The sequence below is a fragment of the Toxorhynchites rutilus genome, chromosome 2, assembly GCF_029784135.1.
Source record: "Toxorhynchites rutilus septentrionalis strain SRP chromosome 2, ASM2978413v1, whole genome shotgun sequence".
Classification (NCBI taxonomy): domain Eukaryota; kingdom Metazoa; phylum Arthropoda; class Insecta; order Diptera; family Culicidae; genus Toxorhynchites; species Toxorhynchites rutilus.
The window spans coordinates 27,666,505-27,683,996 of record NC_073745.1 but is presented as its reverse complement, the minus strand read 5'-3'; the positions used below and the strand labels follow the sequence as shown (position 1 = coordinate 27,683,996).

At 37.6% G+C, this 17,492-nt stretch overlaps 2 protein-coding genes across 5 annotated transcripts in view; both read left to right on the top strand.

Moving 5' to 3' along the window:
* The window catches only part of LOC129764183 (G protein-coupled receptor kinase 1), a 402,831-nt gene that overhangs the window by 332,255 nt on the left and 53,084 nt on the right, over nt 1-17,492 (top strand). For all 4 annotated transcript variants that reach the window (XM_055763033.1, XM_055763032.1, XM_055763035.1 and 1 more), the window contains exon 7: nt 11,365-11,556. In XM_055763033.1, coding sequence (XP_055619008.1) covers nt 11,365-11,556 — 192 coding nt within the window. The remainder of the gene's footprint in view (nt 1-11,364; nt 11,557-17,492) is intronic.
* Nucleotides 844-7,788, top strand: LOC129764184 (uncharacterized). The gene is made up of 2 exons (XM_055763036.1): nt 844-1,270; nt 5,869-7,788. Exons 1-2 carry the CDS (start codon nt 1,254-1,256, stop codon nt 7,457-7,459), a joined length of 1,608 nt encoding a protein of 535 aa, XP_055619011.1. The 5' UTR covers nt 844-1,253; the 3' UTR covers nt 7,460-7,788.

Here is a 17,492-nt window from a genome sequence, read left to right as displayed (position 1 = left end):
CCGCTCGTAAACCGCAAGGGAGGATCTTCTCGGATGATGTGGGGGGGGGATGCGCCTGGTTTCTTTTTTTTTTTTTTTTTTTTCCGGTGAATTCGTTGTTAGCACTGTGTTTGTTCTATCACTTAGTTCGGTCCTAAATATGACAGTTCATGCACAGATTTTGATTATAATTCACTATGTTTGTTCTATCACTTAGTTTGGTCCTAAATATGATAGTTCATGCACAGATTCTGATTATACTTCACTATGTTTGTTCTATCACTTAGTTTAGTCCTAAATATGATAGTTCGCGCACAGGTTACTACGAGTATCTAAACTTGATCACTACGGAGAGAAAAAAAAAACACTTAGCGCATCCTACCGACTGCGCCAAAAACGACCGGGACTTTCTTTTTAGAGTTTTTAAAAAATGCGTCGATTCGATTCGGTCGTCTAATTGAAACTGATTTCTTTATTCAATTAAAAATGGAATGGTGCTCCTGATGTTCTGCTGCTTCCGCAAATTTGTTTGTTGTTGACCGGATGTGTTCTGCTTACTTCGGCGGTTGTGTGCACGCGTGGCTGAGTTGTTGACGCCGCGATAATATCCAGGTCGCCGCTGGAATTTGATGGTGCGTCGGACTGCGATGTTTCGCGGGCGATTTTGCTGACGGTGTTTATCGATTGGGTTGTCTCGATTTGTGTAGGGCCAGAATGGGCCGTAACTTATATATATATATATATATATATATATATATATATATATATATATATATATATATATATATATATACGTTACGACCAGATGTACCCCACACGACCACTTAGAGCAACAACGAATCATAACAACCGACGCAACCAGGATCAGATTGCATCCAGAGGCCTCCCATCAAGACAATCGCGAGCCATAACAACTGACGACAACGGCTGACCACGCGACATCATTCAAAGGAACCCGATCTGGAAACAACGCGACCGTACGGATAACAAGGAATCTGCTGACGCGAGATACCGACATTATAAAAAGGCAGGGAACAGAAGATAGCATTTAGTCTTAGTATGAACGTTGATGTGTAATCTTTAAATTTAGCGAAAATAAATTTATTTTTTATATTGTAATCGCCACTTCGGTCATTACTGGCGCAGTCTTTGTGAAAGTGTTGTGTAGTGCTGCTTCCTGGGAAACCATCCGCGAAAGGACATCGCTGGAGTTACGGGAGCTGCCGAACAACTCACGGAACCACGCTCATCGATAACATTAACAGACTCCGGGAATGAGGTTACTGATACTGTAAGTAATTTTCACTCTCGTTATTAATTAACCAAAAAGTGATCAAGTGCAACTAACAAGTGCAACCATTGCTTCAAGAAGAAAAAATTCTAAACACGAACGGTTTCAACAGCATAGAGACAGCATAATGTCCACGCAAGAGAACCAAACAATGCAAGAAACAGCGCAAGCTGAATTACCAGTGGAAATTACAGCGGAGCAATTAATCGCTCAAATACAAGAGTTAACGAAAAACCAGGCCGCTCTTATTCATACTATAACTAAGTTAGAAAACAAAGCGAAGGATCCATTTTTAAATTTCGTCGCGCCGGATCCCGTGAAAAATATTCCGCACTTTAGCGGAAATAGAAAAGAAACGCTCGCGTGGGTGGAAGACACGCAGCAAACACTAGATTTATTCAGTGACTATAAATTCGAGCCAACCTACAAGCAAATCATACGTGTTGTTAGGTCAAAAATTATCGGGGAAGCAAGAGAGGTTTTGATTTCCTCCGGTAACCCTACGGAATGGGACGAAATTAAAGAGGTTCTCTTAAACTCGTTTGGAGACAAGAGAGATATCACCTCACATATCCAATCTCTTTTTATGTAAAACAAGGGAAAGCATCTCTCACAGAATACTATAACAAAGTTAAGACGATTGATACAGCAATCAAATCGTCTGCTGCACACATGGAAGACTATAAAAATTCCATGGAAGCAGTCATAAAATTAATAAGTTTAATGTCACTTACAAGATACATAGACGGACTGAATGGGGATCAGCTGGCTATGTACGTGCGTAGCTATAGGCCGAATTCGTTAGAAGAGGCCCATGACATAACTATGCAACATTCCAATGCCGCATTCAGGCAAAAATTGGAAAACAAACAAGGTCCTTCGACCTACAGAATTCCCGAGCAGAAGGCTCAGACAATTTCACAAAATCAAAAATCATATAATCCAAAAACCAATCAGAATAATAAACCCGTATCTGTGAGATTCAGATCTCAAAAAGTAAATAATGACGAGGACGTTTCTATGAGGACGTACCAATCGAAAATGCAGGTTCATAATAATGAAGTGCGCGAACCGGAACCTAAAGCGGATTTGACGTCGAACGATTCAATTTTAGAATCAGAAGACGACGACTATTTTGAAGGCGACGAATTAAATTTTCAGATGGTAAGAAAGGAAAAGCAAAAAACATAAAGAATAATAATTTTATTCCTTATCTGACTATCCAAACAACTAAGGGCAATTTAAAATTTTTAATGGACACAGGTACCAATAAAAATTATATTTCGCCCAAACATGTTAAACTCGAAAATTGCAAAGATGAAACAGGAATTCACGTCACGAATATCAATGGCAAACATGACATCAATAAATCAGCTTCATTTGACATCTTCCAAATTAGGAAGAAAGTAAAATTTTATGTATTCGATTTCCACGATTTTTTCGATGGATTAATAGGGTACGAAACACTGAGAGACCTCAATGCTCAGTTGGACATCGGCAGAAATAAATTGAAAATTGGTAGAAAAACTTTTAACCTCGAAAAGAAATTTCCAGGAAACCACAAAATCAACATTTCGGAACAAGAGTTCCAATTTGTAGAAATACCAATAAAGCAAAAAGGTAGCTTTCTTGTTGAGGAAGAAACTCCATTTGATTATTTTTCAATTCTCCCCGGTTTATACCAAAGCAAAAATGGCATAGCTATAGTGGCAATAAAAAGTCATTACCCCAATAGAACAGTACAACTGAACTCTAATGAAATTGAAATTGGAACCGATTGTTTTAGATTGAAGGACATTCCGAAAATTTCACCAAAAGGAAAATACTGTTTTAGGAGTGAACACATGAACGATGAGGAGAAAAAAGCTTTAGAAAGGGTTATAGATGCCAACAGAGAAATACTTTATACCGACTCGGATAAATTAACTTTCACCCATAAGATAAAGCACAATATCAGGACTTCAGACAATATACCCATACATACAAAATCCTATAAATACCCACAAATTTTCGAAACAGAAATCCAACAACAAGTGGAAAAAATGCTTAGAGACGGGATAATAAGGGAATCAATATCACCTTATACATCGCCTATATGGGTTGTCCCGAAGAAAACAGACGCTTCTGGGAAGAAAAAGTTTCGTTTAGTTATCGACTATCGAAAACTAAACGAAAAGACAATTAGTGATAAATATCCCATCCCGGAAATAACGGAAATACTTGATAAACTTGGCCGAACTTGTTATTTTTCTACAATTGATTTGGTGTCCGGTTTTCACCAAATTCAACTTGCAAACGAAGACATCGAGAAAACAGCTTTCTCGATTAACTCCGGAAAATATGAATTTACACGCATGCCATTCGGGCTGGAAAATGCTCCAGCAACTTTTCAGCGTGTTATGGACTGCATCTTGAGAGAATTCTTAGGGAAGTGTTGTCTCGTCTATATGGACGATATCATAATCTTCTCAAGTTCCCTAGAGGAACATAAGAAAGATCTCATGAATGTATTGAAAAAACTAAAGGAAGCAAATTTAAAAATCCAGATAGATAAATGTGAATTTTTCAAAAAAGAAGTTCACTATCTTGGACACACTGTTTCAGAAGAAGGCGTTAAACCAAACACCGACAAAATCGAAATAATTAAGAAATGGCCGACTCCAAAAACCGAAAAGGAAATACGTCAATTTCTTGGTACCCTGGGATACTACCGCAGATTCATTAAAGATTTCGCGAAATTGGTGAAGCCTTTAACTGCTCTACTTCGTAAAGACACCGAATTCGTTATATCCCTAGAAACAGTCGAATGTTTTGAGAAATGTAAACAACTTCTTACAATGGACCCTATACTCATTTATCCCGACTTCACGAAGGAATTCATACTAACCACCGATGCCAGCGATTTTGCCATAGGGGCAGTTCTTTCACAAGGACCCATAGGCAAAGATCGACCAATCGCGTACGCATCTAGGACCCTTAACAACACCGAAGAAAATTATTCCACGACGGAGAAGGAATTTCTAGCCATCGTTTGGGCTGTGAAACATTTCCGACCATATCTTAATGGACGAAAATTTAAACTTCTTACGGATCACCAACCACTTACTTACTCCATGACAGACGCTAACAGAAGAATTATAAGGGGGAAAATAGCATTGGAGGAATTTGATTATGAACTCATTTATAAGCCTGGCAACCAAAATGTTGTAGCAGACGCTTTATCGAGGATAAAATCAGAAGAATTAAATAATAATGAACTTGATCTTGAAACTTTTCACTCAGCAGAAACCAGTGATGATTTTTTCATATGGTGTACCGAAAAACCAATCAACAGTTTTAGAACACAAATAATTTTTAAAATAAATCATTTTGATACGACTATACACGAAGAAACATTTCCAAAATACCACCGATTCACTATTGTAAAACCAGAATATACAGAAGCAGACATAGTCGAAATTCTCAAAAGTTACCTTAACTCCAGAGGAATATCTTGTCTAAAAATTCCAATATCATTAGTACAACTCGTTCAGGAAACATACTGTAAACATTTTACTAACAATAAATTCAAAGTTTTCATTTCAGAAAAGCTTCTAGAAGATGTCAGAATAGACGAGCAAAAAGATGCCATAATACGGGAAATACATGACGCAGCACACAGAGGAGCAAAAGAAAACAAAATGCAAATCCTGCAGAAATATTTTTTCCCCGAAATCGAGCGAAAACTGAAAATATTTGTTAACTCCTGTCATATTTGTAAAAGAAGCAAATACGACAGGAAGCCCCCAAAATTAATTCAGAAATCATTTTTCGGCTCAAAACAATTCGAACGGGTTCACATGGACATATTTTTCATGAAAGGCCAAAAATGGCTGACCATCGTGGACTCCTTCTCCAAATTCGCCAACGCCATACCACTGACAACAAGAACGATAATAGACATAAAACGCGCTTTTTCCGAACACATCAGGCACTTCGGTAGACCGCAAACGATAATTTGTGATCAAGAGCCCGCTTTTACATCAATAGATTTCGTCGGCTTTTTAAACGAGCTCGGAATCGAAATTCATTTCGCGAGTAGTTCTAATTCCAACGGAATAGTTGAGAGATTCCACTCAACGATAATCGAGCTTTATAGAACACTAAAAACAAAATATAATGAACTTCCGATCAACGATCGGATGAATATAATTACCGACATCTATAATAATACATTTCACTCTGTGACGAAACGAAAACCACGTGAGCTAATATTTAACACAAATAATGTTACGAACGCGGCTGACATAATTGAACAATCCAACAAAATCCACTCTGCAGTAAAATTGGAACTAGATAAACGTAAACAAGCCTTCGAAAAGAAGCATGAGAATCGTGAAGAACCCAAGCCACTCAACCCTAACGACACGAAATACATAAAAATTAGTCAAAGGTTGAATAAAGATAAAGACATTTATAAACTTTCTACCATAAAAGAAGACAACCATCTAACCTTCAAGGACACAAATAACATTAAAATCCATAAAAATCGCATAAAAAATTAACAAAGACCACTAAAATGAACACCATATTAAAGAAGCCATTTGTTTTTCTTGCAGAATAATACTCATCAAAACAATAAGCACCACCAACTATAAAGAAATAACGAACAGCAATGGATTGGTTGCGTTCAAGATCAAAACAGCAAGGATTAGAATCGGATATGACAGAATGTTGCATAGAATCAACCTAAATACATTAAATGACAATATAGAAAACATAGAAAAAATCATGAAATCGTTTGAAACTATAGAACACCTAGAGCAAACACTACTAGAAAAAACCAAACTAGCAAAAGATAAACTCAGGAGCCTCCTACCACATAGAATAAAAAGGGGACTTATGAACGCATTAGGAACAGCCATTAAACTCATCACGGGAAACCCTGATAACGATGACCTAATAGTCATGCATCAAAGTTTGGGAATATTAAAAACACAAGGAGACAAATTAGTGAACAATCAGATGAAACAAATCCAGATCAATGAACTTTTTCAAAATAAATTGAATAATATTACAGACTCTATTAGTAAAATTGAATCAAAAATTACTAAGGAATACAACACAGTACAGGGAATAAAAACAGATTTAGAATTCGTCAACCTTATCTGGAATATGGACAAAATTATCAGCATATTAGAGGACATCGAGGAGCAAGTAGAATTTTCTAGAGTAGGCTTGATAAACAAAAACATACTCTCATTGGAGGAAAAACAGTTAATTTTAGACAGGCTTAAGACACAAACAATAAAGCTAAATTACTTAGACGAAATTTTCCAATATACCTCAGCGAGTGTCGGTATCAGCAACAATCAAGCAGTCATATTAATAAAGACCCCCATTTTGGATAAAAAGACGTACGATTTGTTAGAAATCCATACTTTGAGAGTTAACAATTCACGGATCGATACGAACATCAACCTGGTAACGAAATATGGCAACACAGTTTATTACCAACCAACAGAATGCGATATTTGCGATGGAAATAACCTAATTGAGGACGATTGCATCTATAAAATATTAACTCACCAAACACCCAAATGCTCGTTTGTAAAATCAAAACAAACAACACAAATCAAAGAAGTCAAGCAAGGAATCATCCTGATCGACACAACAGAAATCGTAGAAGTAAAAGACTCTTGCGGAGATTCAAGGATGGTTAGCGATGCCACAATAATCGAAACCGAAAACTGTACCGTCAAAATACGAAATTTCACATTTTTTGGACAACCTGACGTAACCTACCAGCAAGAATACCTGATCCCAATATACAGCAAGCCCCTCCAAAATGGAAATTTTACAGATCTTGACGATGAAAACGTCATGCTACGAATACAGAACTTGGAAGAACTCAATGAAGTTCAACTTTACTTGAACACCACACAACACCGGGTAACAATTGGAGGTACAACCCTCCTCATAATAACATTTATCTGTTTCTTTTCTGTATATTTCTACAAAAAAGGTAATAAAAGAAATGAAGTAACCAAAAATCCGCCAGAACCTCTCGTGGCTACTCAGGTGGACGAAACTGAAAACAACGGAAGTATTCCATTATCCCTACTTCCGGGGAAGAAGGCAGAGCAAAAATGCATCCCGAAACCATGGATCGAGCTGCCGAAACTTCAATCGAGGACGCTTGAAACTTAGGGGGGAGACGTTACGACCAGATGTACCCCACACGACCACTTAGAGCAACAACGAATCATAACAACCGACGCAACCAGGATCAGATTGCATCCAGAGGCCTCCCATCAAGACAATCGCGAGCCATAACAACTGACGACAACGGCTGCCCACGCGACATCATTCAAAGGAACCCGATCTGGAAACAACGCGACCGTACGGATAACAAGGAATCTGCTGACGCGAGATACCGACATTATAAAAAGGCAGGGAACAGAAGATAGCATTTAGTCTTAGTATGAACGTTGATGTGTAATCTTTAAATTTAGCGAAAATAAATTTATTTTTTATATTGTAATCGCCACTTCGGTCATTACTTATATATATATATATATATATATATATATATATATATATATATATATATATATATATATATATATATATATATATATATATATATATATATATATATATATATATATATATATATATATATATATATATATATATATATATATATATATATATGTATATAGTCAACTCAGAGATACAGAACATTTTTTCCTAATTTTTTTTATGTCTCAAATTGTCATATATTAGGGTAAGTGTCCCAATTATGGTATGAATTTGAATTTTTGATTCATTCCCTTAAAGTGAAAAAACACCTTTCTCATATAAAAAAAATATTTTTTCCACAATCTTTCAGGAGGTGATAGACGGTTATATTTCACGAAAAAAATCCTTCTACGCATATGTTAGAATTTCAACGATGACAGACTTATAGAACTTTTTCTTTGTTTCGGATTCTGTTGGCTCAAACTGACTCTACATTGAAAAGTATGCTACGTAATCCGATTTTGTTGCTTTCATTTGAAAGATGAGAACATTTAGTACAGGATATAGTAGTGGAACATCTAAATTAGTGGATTAAACATTTTTGAAGTGGAAAATTTAAGTTTTTTTTTATTTGTAATTATTAATTTTCTCCTAAAAATTCATACTAAACTTGATTGTTTCTATCAATTAAATTAAAGCTTTCTAACCTCTCTACAATGTGTTCTTTGACGCCCAACTTCTATCTCTCTTAATTTCGCTGCAATATCGATATAAACAATTCCTGATGAAGATTCAATCAAAATCTTCAGAAATCGCGATTTTTAACCCACTGTACTTATAAAAGCCACTTAAATTTCACCTTAATGCTGAAAGGTTAATTTTTTTTCTTGAAATTATTCATATTTGAATTATAAAAAAATTTTTTTTTTAAACTGTATACAATCGAGTCCTAAATTTTACATAATCGAATCATATATAATCGAGTTTGTATATAATCGAGTCCGACTTGCACGAGGCACTAGGTTAACAAGGAAAAAAATTGATTAAGTATGTTACTTAAACTGAATTGTAACGATCACGCAGGAACTGTTCAATCACAAAGAAATGTTCGAATAGTTTCACAGGAACATTTTCAGTTGATTTCAATATTCCGGACATATTCTTCAGGTTTGATTTAACGTTCGAATTAACATCTCAATAGAACTACTATCTTCAGCGTTTTTCTCAGGTTTTTCAACATTTTCCAGTATATCGGTATCTGGCATCAGATCACAGCAAATCACGTTTTGGACCTTTTTGCACTAATTATTAAAAGACATTGAGCAATCGAACGGTATTGTATCGTCGACATCAGCAAGCTCACGACGCATTAATTATGCCAGCGGAATATCACTCCCGTCCATGTTGGTTGTGCTTTGAAGTTAGGAATTCCCAGTTTCTGGACAAATTCTCAAGCCATATCCCGAAGAATAGAAGAGGGGTAATTTATTTTGTCTAGCTTGACAAGACAAAAATTCATTGACCAACCTTATATGCTTTTGGTCTAGATACAATTTTCCATTCCGATTCCATTTTTACTTTAGTTTCAGTAGTGTTGATACCGCACTTTGTGCAATACTGAAATTTTTTGCAGCTTCAGACCCCTTCCGTCCATACCTTTTCGACCTGCTCGATGATGCTCAAACGTTGCCCAATGGTTAGCGTTTTGATTGTTCGCTTGGAAGGTTTCTCGTGGTTTTCCATACTTGAAATGAAATTGTTTGATGACACGAACACTCCGTCTTCACTTTCAAGAACAATTGAGGGGCTCAGAATGCAAGGAGTGTAAGTGACTTGATCGATTTCTCTTCTTTATTTAGATATATATATATATATATATATATATATATATATATATATATATATATATATATATGTATATATATATATTTATCTGTATTATAGTGATTTTCAACTCATTTGCCTGGTTCGTCACTCTTACTTCCATTTTTTGGAAGAATGTCGGGAGTGAGAATTGAACTCGTGACCTTCAGCGTGAGATGCATGGATGTTACCACTACGCCAGATCGACTCCATTAATGCATATGTTGAGACGGCAAAAGTTCCACTGGGAACGTTAAGGCCATTCAAGAAGAAGAAGTTAATGTATTCTAGTTAAAATATAGTTAAGAGTTTGGCTTCTTTAAACTTATGTTACTGAGCCTGTAAAAATAAACGATTTAATAAAAAAAAAAAGGATGAGCTTCATTACAACATTACACGTATTCGGTCCCACACCTTGCAGGATTTATTCGGTTGAATGACAAAAGCGAGGATTACCTCATACGCACATTTTCAATTTGGGTAGTCGACATAATATGCTCTGCGGAAATCGATAGTGTAATTTCCTCAGAAATTCCAGATTCGTCTATTCGTCTATTGAACAACGTATTCTGAAATCCGATCGAGTAAAAATTACCCGAATCGATTGCAGTATCGCATTTTGTCATCCGTTCGACTTCGACGGATTGTGCAAATGTGGCAACCTTGTCATTATGAAGCGTAAATTATTATGAATTACAGTGAATTACGCTTTTAAAACAAAAACAATAAATGAAATTTGGGTCTATTATGTGTTTAAGAGAACAAACATGTCAGATTCGTTAATGAAACACATCGAATTAACAAAAGGAATGCTTTTTTAAATGATTTTTGTCGGTAATAACCGCTCTTTTCCTCGGTATGTCAAACGAAAGTATGAACACAAGTGTCACGAACGTTTCACGTATGTGTAGACCGTTTAATCATTTAAACACTCTTACAAATGAATGAAATACAATTAAAATTGAAACGAGAATTTAACAAAAGAAACTGAAGGAATAGAAATTGAAAAAAAGATTTGATATTATAGAAAAACTTAATTGCAACAGAAATCTACAGGGAAATTTAGAAAAATTAATAAAAGAAAAAATATCAGGAAACGGAAATTCAGAAAAAGGTATGCTAAGCTGTAGTTCGCAATCAATTCATAATATTCGCATTACGAGACTGGAGCGCATAGATTGTATCTATAAACATTTGTCGAACATCAAATGGGAGATGGGTCTGATATCGTTCGCTTCTGGTTTTCTATCTGTGTGACAAGGTGTGCTCCTAAGCTCTCCGTAGCAATAGGAATATGGATAATAATAACGGATAAACCCAAAATGACCCTCATTCAGTCGGCTAGAAGAAAAAACATCCCAAAAGGTCGATTCCCCGAAGGGGAAGCAGAAGGTAAAAAAGGTCCCCAGCTCTAATGTAGCGGAAAACTTTCTCGTCCGCCTCCTATCTCACTTGTTCTGTTCTGGCCAAAAATTCGATTCGTCCGATAGAGCTGATACTCGACCTGATTCCACTGCCTTTTTTTTGCGCTTCCCTCACTGCTCCGACACGGATTTTGGTTTGGAGCCAGGTTCAAAGCAACCGGAACCGCATTCAAATACTTGTAAACCACACAGCACAGAGCCCACGCTGCTCGCATGTTTCCCCCCTTCGCCCGCTCGATCCTTTGAACCGAAAATTAGTATTCTTACCCTCTTAACCGTACCGTTTTTCTCCCTTTCTTCCAGCTAACGATGAACGACTTCAGTGTGCATCGGATCATCGGCCGAGGCGGCTTCGGCGAGGTGTACGGCTGCCGGAAGGCCGACACCGGCAAAATGTACGCAATGAAGTGCTTGGACAAAAAGCGAATCAAGATGAAGCAGGGCGAAACGCTGGCGCTAAACGAGAGGACGATGCTTTCGCTGGTCAGCACGGGGGTGAGTATCATGCTTTATTGGGTTCGAAATTAATTGAAATTTTCCCTCCGCAAACATGGTTTTTGCAACAAGAAAAAAAAAAGTATGTGCATCCATGGATGTCGATTGGAAGGTACCTCAAACACACACGTGACATTTAACCCAAATCAACATACACACAGACTCTCGTGATAATCCAGCGTAACCACCGTTTGACCCTAATTCAGAATAAATTTCACATTTGCTTGCGGGGGCACACACACAGTCAGTGCACTGGAAGTAACGAGTTCAAATCGTCGTTTCCGTTGCGTTACCCGGAAATCCCCAACATGGCAGGAAGAAACTGCATTCCCTCCAATGTGTGTGTGTGCACGCGCTACCGGCAGTGTAGCTTTTTTCGCCCCATTTTAGCATTTTTTCACCATCCATTAAGCTTTGGTTCGTTCCTTCCTTCCCATCGAGAAACCGCCAGGAGTTGTCCCACCACCCCCTCCTCCCCCCTTAATGCGCTGGCATTTTCTTTGTGCCGCTCTACGATGTGATATAATGTAACAAGATGGCAGGCAGCCATTCATTGTAACGTTCCGACGACGAAGACTACGGCGCCGGGCGATGGGCGAATTCCAAGATGGGCCAAGGCGATGAGAGTGAAGCTACTAGGTGCTAGTGAGTGAGTGGGTCTAGTGATTCCCGGGGGAGCTTGGAGCGAGTTAATGAACCACGAAAAATGGCACCAGTGAGAACTTCATCACCAGTCGCGGATGCTGACGCGGTATCGTCGTTACAATTTAACAGTTTACTGACGTTCTGCGGATTGTTCTGACGGTGGTTGTATTTTTGCACAATGTGCAATGAATCTGATAATTCTAGATTCATGAAACTGAGAGCTCCATGTCGTTCAATGTCCAAATATGATAACTGTACATTGATGATTAATCCGAATGACTCATTTTTAGGAAAATCATTAGATAAAGTCTCTTTTGAATTTTGTAAGTTGTTGTTGCACGTTTTATATACCGTCTCATATTCCGAACAGTCTCAAATTCCGAACACTTCATTTTTAAATGTAAATTTACTGAACTTCTATGTTATAAAAAATCGAATAATTAAAACCCTGACATTCTTTGGGATATATACTTAATTTTAGAATCATTTACAGGTATCGATACAGGATATAACAGGATATAGTATTTGCAAAAAAGTGACAGTCAAAACCAATGATAAAACGTTTGCGTTAGAAAATTCTGTAAAAAAAAACAAGCATTGTTAGTTTTTCAGTTTTTGTTGTTTTTCAACTATTTTGTTTACTGTTTTCATGTTAAGTACTAGAAATGGTAAGAATCTACAATAAATGAATGAAAAAAAATGATATTTTATTCAGAAATCTTCTTTAAAACCAGTATTGAATTAGTGTTCGAAATATGAATCAAGTTTCTACGCATGATTCAAATTCCGAACGCTTCATTTGGAAATGTAATTTTACTAAACTTTTATGTTATAATTAATTGAACAATGAAAACCCTAACAGTTTTTGGGGCATAGGCTTCATTTTGACATCATTTGAAGGTATCTATAAGTTATAATATTAAACAATTACGAAAAAGTGACAGTCAAAACCAATGAATCATCCTGTGCATTTGCATGTCAATTTGCGTTAGAAAATTCCGTAAAAAATAAGCATCGTTAATTTTTCAGTTTTGGCAGTTGTTTCAACTATTTTGTTTGCTGTTTTCATGTTAAGTGATAGAAAAGGTGAGAATCTACTATAAATGGATGAAAAAATATCTTTTATGCAGAAATTTTCATTAAAATTAGCATTTAACACGTTGAGCCCCGGCCGAAATAGGGGACCGACAATGAATTTTTCGTCTGGCCCGTGTCGGTCTCAGCGAATTGATAATAGACTTTCCCAAATATCATTTTGCAACTTTATTGTTGCCGTTCCCAATGCCGACACTCTTCGAACGAAAAGTCTTCTGTCGGTCCGGTGAGATTAGCGCAAAAAAGACGGAAAATTCAGTGTCAGTCCCCAGGGATCGACGCGGGGCTCAACGTGTTAAGTAGTGTTCGGAATTTAAATCAAGTTTCGATGCACGACGTATTTGTGACGAACGGTTCATGGTTTTCTTGTAAGCTGAGGTTTTTTCACAACAGATATCCAAAAATCAGAATTGTGATTTTTATCGTTTTTGAGTACTGGGTTTTCAAAGTTAACCGTTAGTCAGAAAAATAAAATTTGTTCTTTTTTTTCGAAAATGACTTTTTTTATTTAATAACTTTTGAGCTACTGGACCAATTCAGATGATCGACATATTAAATTGAAACTAACTAACCGATCTCCTTTGAAAAAATATTAAACTTCCAGTAAAATCGGATTCCCCATATTCCTATCTTCTGCCCAAGAAGCCGCAATCAAAACATCTTAACCTTGGAAAATCATCACTTGAAAACGAAATAAGATTACATCTCCGATTTTTCGATAAGTGATGTAAAAAAACCTCAGCTTTAAAAAAAAAATATGAAAAATATAGCGACCTTGGTCCTAAAACCATGTAAGCTATAAGAAACAAATAATTTAATATATCGAGCATATGAATCGGTCTAGTAGTTTAAAAGTTATGAATTGCAAATAAAATTGCATTTTCGCTGTTCGGAACTTGAGACAAAAATGTTCGGAACATGAGTCAGTGACAAAAATGGTGTTCGGAATTTGAGACAAATGTGATTGAACATATTTTTAGTTTTTCACCATTAATTTGTATTTGTCGATCAATTTTCTTGTAGTCAAATGAAAAAGAAGGCTCTATTGTATCCAAAAATCATATTAAAAGTTCCATTTGAAGTCATGAAACATCGTTTAATGGTCATCAAAGCTAAAGTGTTCGGAATATGAGCAAAACGGTATCTTGGCATCGAATTCATTGCATTGCTTACAGCGAATTTTGTGAAGCACATGTTGAGAAATGAAGTTAAGGAGCGAACGAATTCAACTTGCTTTGGATCTTAAGGTTGCTTAAGTGAGAGGTTTTGTGGACACCTGTAGAAAGAAAATGCAGAAAACCTTCATGACACTTCGTGATTCCGAGGCCGCAAGAAATGCAGTCCGTTGAAAACTTGGTATGGACAATTGTTTAGCTAGATGCACACGTAGATGAGATCACCGTCTTGCAGAACGTGAAAGTGTTCATCGATAAACACCAATCGGTGGATAAATCAAGTGGATTAAGAAAGCCAATTTGGAAAACTTAAACCAGAGACGAATGAACTCTCCGAGTTTGAAGTCTCTAGCAATAACAAAAACAACAACCTCAACTAAACTCTGATATCCCACAACTGTCATCAGGTGCATTTGCATGCCAATTATAAGACGGTGGTCGACGAGGAGCACCAATGTTTTTATGTACCACGGCTTCCAGTGTTGGTTAAAGCTTACTCGTTTGTCTGTGGCGCAAAATGCAGAAGGCTTGGCCATAGAGTTGAAGCCCTATCTGCAGTAAGAGCGTCTTGTTGGAGGTAGGGGTCCATTTTAGGAATTCTTTTATTTGGACAAAGTGGTTATTCATACCACCTTCCGCTTCTAACATGGACGCATAATGGGTCCTTCAGAACTGCAGATAACAGTTTTCTACAAGAGTGTAAGTTGAACGATACCGTAGTTGTGAAAACCGAAGCTATTATTAGATGCGTCCGAACAAGACCTTACGCTAACCCATTTTTCCCTCGGGTATTCAAGTGGTGTAAATCAACCGACCTTGTAGATGATAGACCTTACTGCAATAGTAGTCAGCATAGTAGTTGCATCACGGAAAAAACGCTGTAGAAATTCGCCCAGTAGACCGATCCTTTTGACAATTTTAGACAGTAAAATAAAAACTATTAAACCACTTTTGGCATTTTCTTTTTATTCATACTTCGAGCCCAAGCCCGTATGCTCGCACCTTCCTCTTTACCCCGTCCATAAGGTTCTGTACAACGTCAGGTTGTAGTTTTTTTTGAACAGAAATCCATTTTCTCTTGAAGTCCGCCTCCGATTTGACAACTTTTGGGTTCTTCCGGAGGGCCTGCTTCATAATTGCCCAATATTTCTCTATTGGGCGAAGCTCCGGCGCGTTGGGCGGGTTCATTTCCTTTGGCACGAAGGTGACCCCGTTGGCTTCATACCACTCCAACACGTCCTTTGAATAGTGGCACGAAGCGAGATCCGGCCAGAAGATGGTCGGGCCCTCGTGCTGCTTCAATAGTGGTAGTAAGCGCTTCTGTAGGCACTCCTTAAGGTAAACCTACCCGTTTACCGTGCCGGTCATCACGAAGGGGGCGCTCCGCTTTCCGCAAGAGCAGATCGCTTGCCATACCATGTACTTTTTGGCAAACTTGGATAGTTTCTGCTTGCGAATCTCCTCCGGAACGCTGAATTTGTCCTCTGCGGAGAAGAACAACAGGCCCGGCAGCTGACGAAAGTCCTCTTTGACGTAGGTTTCGTTGTCCATTACCAGGCAATGCGGCTTCGTCAGCATTTCGGTGTACAGCTTCCGGGCTCGCGTCTTCCCCACCATGTTTTGCCTTTCGTCGCGGTTAGGAGCCTTCTGAACCTTGTATGTACGCAGGCCCTCCCGCTGCTTGGTCCGCTGGACGAATGAACTTGACAAATTCAGCTTATTGGCGACATCCCGGACCGAACTTCTCGGATCACGTCTAAACTGCTTAACTACGCGCTTGTGATCTTTTTCACTGACGGAGCATCCATTTTTGCCGTTCTTCACCTTCCGGTCGATGGTTAGGTTCTCGAAGTATCGTTTTAGTACTCTGCTGACCGTGGATTGGACGATTCCCAGCATCTTACCGATGTCCCGATGTGACATCTCCCGATTTTCGAAATGAGTGCGCAGGATTAATTCACGACGCTCTTTTTCGTTCGACGACATTTTTCCAAATTTACGAAAAATTGACAGTGAAGCATGGCCAACGTGATATATACACTCTTATCTGATTATAAGCGAAAGCTGAAGATATAATTCCTGAAAATTTCTACAGCATTTTTTCCGTGATGCAATTTGATGTGACACACCCTTTATCTGCTCAACTGCGTTAAAAACCTGTGAAATTTGATTAAATTCCATGAACAAACAGATTGTTATAAATCAGAAAGTGACCTGATCAATCGGGTGAAGCCATTTTTTCAGTCCGCATTTGCAGTGAGAGTTCTCTTTGATCGTTGATGGCAGAGCATGTGTAGGGAACACATCGTTTGTTTACATTCGTAGTTTCTATGCAGCAGAAACGGAAACTTGTAGATGATTTAAATATAGTTGCGGTCTCTTTACTAACGCGAAATTTTACACAGAACTAACATGAACAGTTAGGCAAGCTATGTCATGAACAAGAGTTTTTGTGTGATGCATATTATTTAGTTTTCTAGCACCTTTTTCGCGTTGTTCATTAACGACTTTCCCACTAGATTTGAATCGAAAAATTGGCAGAAAAGGATTTTTAACATTTTCGCACATAGATCAAAGTCACAGAGGCTCGAGCTAATGTACGAATGCTGGAATTTCTCAGTTTCCGCTCAATTTTCTTACAAACATATTTAATTTTATCACAGAGCGTTCAAGTACCCGGAAATCATATCTGAGGGTTGATTGATCTTTCTGGCTGAATATGTCCTTAATTTGAGCATGATCAAATGTTTTTTGGCGGGACTAACCACCGATTAAGGATATCTGCACACGAATGTTCATTATAGCTTACTTCTTCACGAGACCTGCATTCCACAGCAAAAAGCACAAAGCCTAAATGAGAACACACTTTACCTAAACCGGCTATACAATCGTAGTGTGCAGCATTGTTCCTGTGAAACTTTTTGAATAATCAATTTACTTCTATTGATATGGATCATAGCCATAACAGAAATTTCAAATGTTCTCCGTGTATATGGTTTTGACGCTTAAGGTAAATATTTC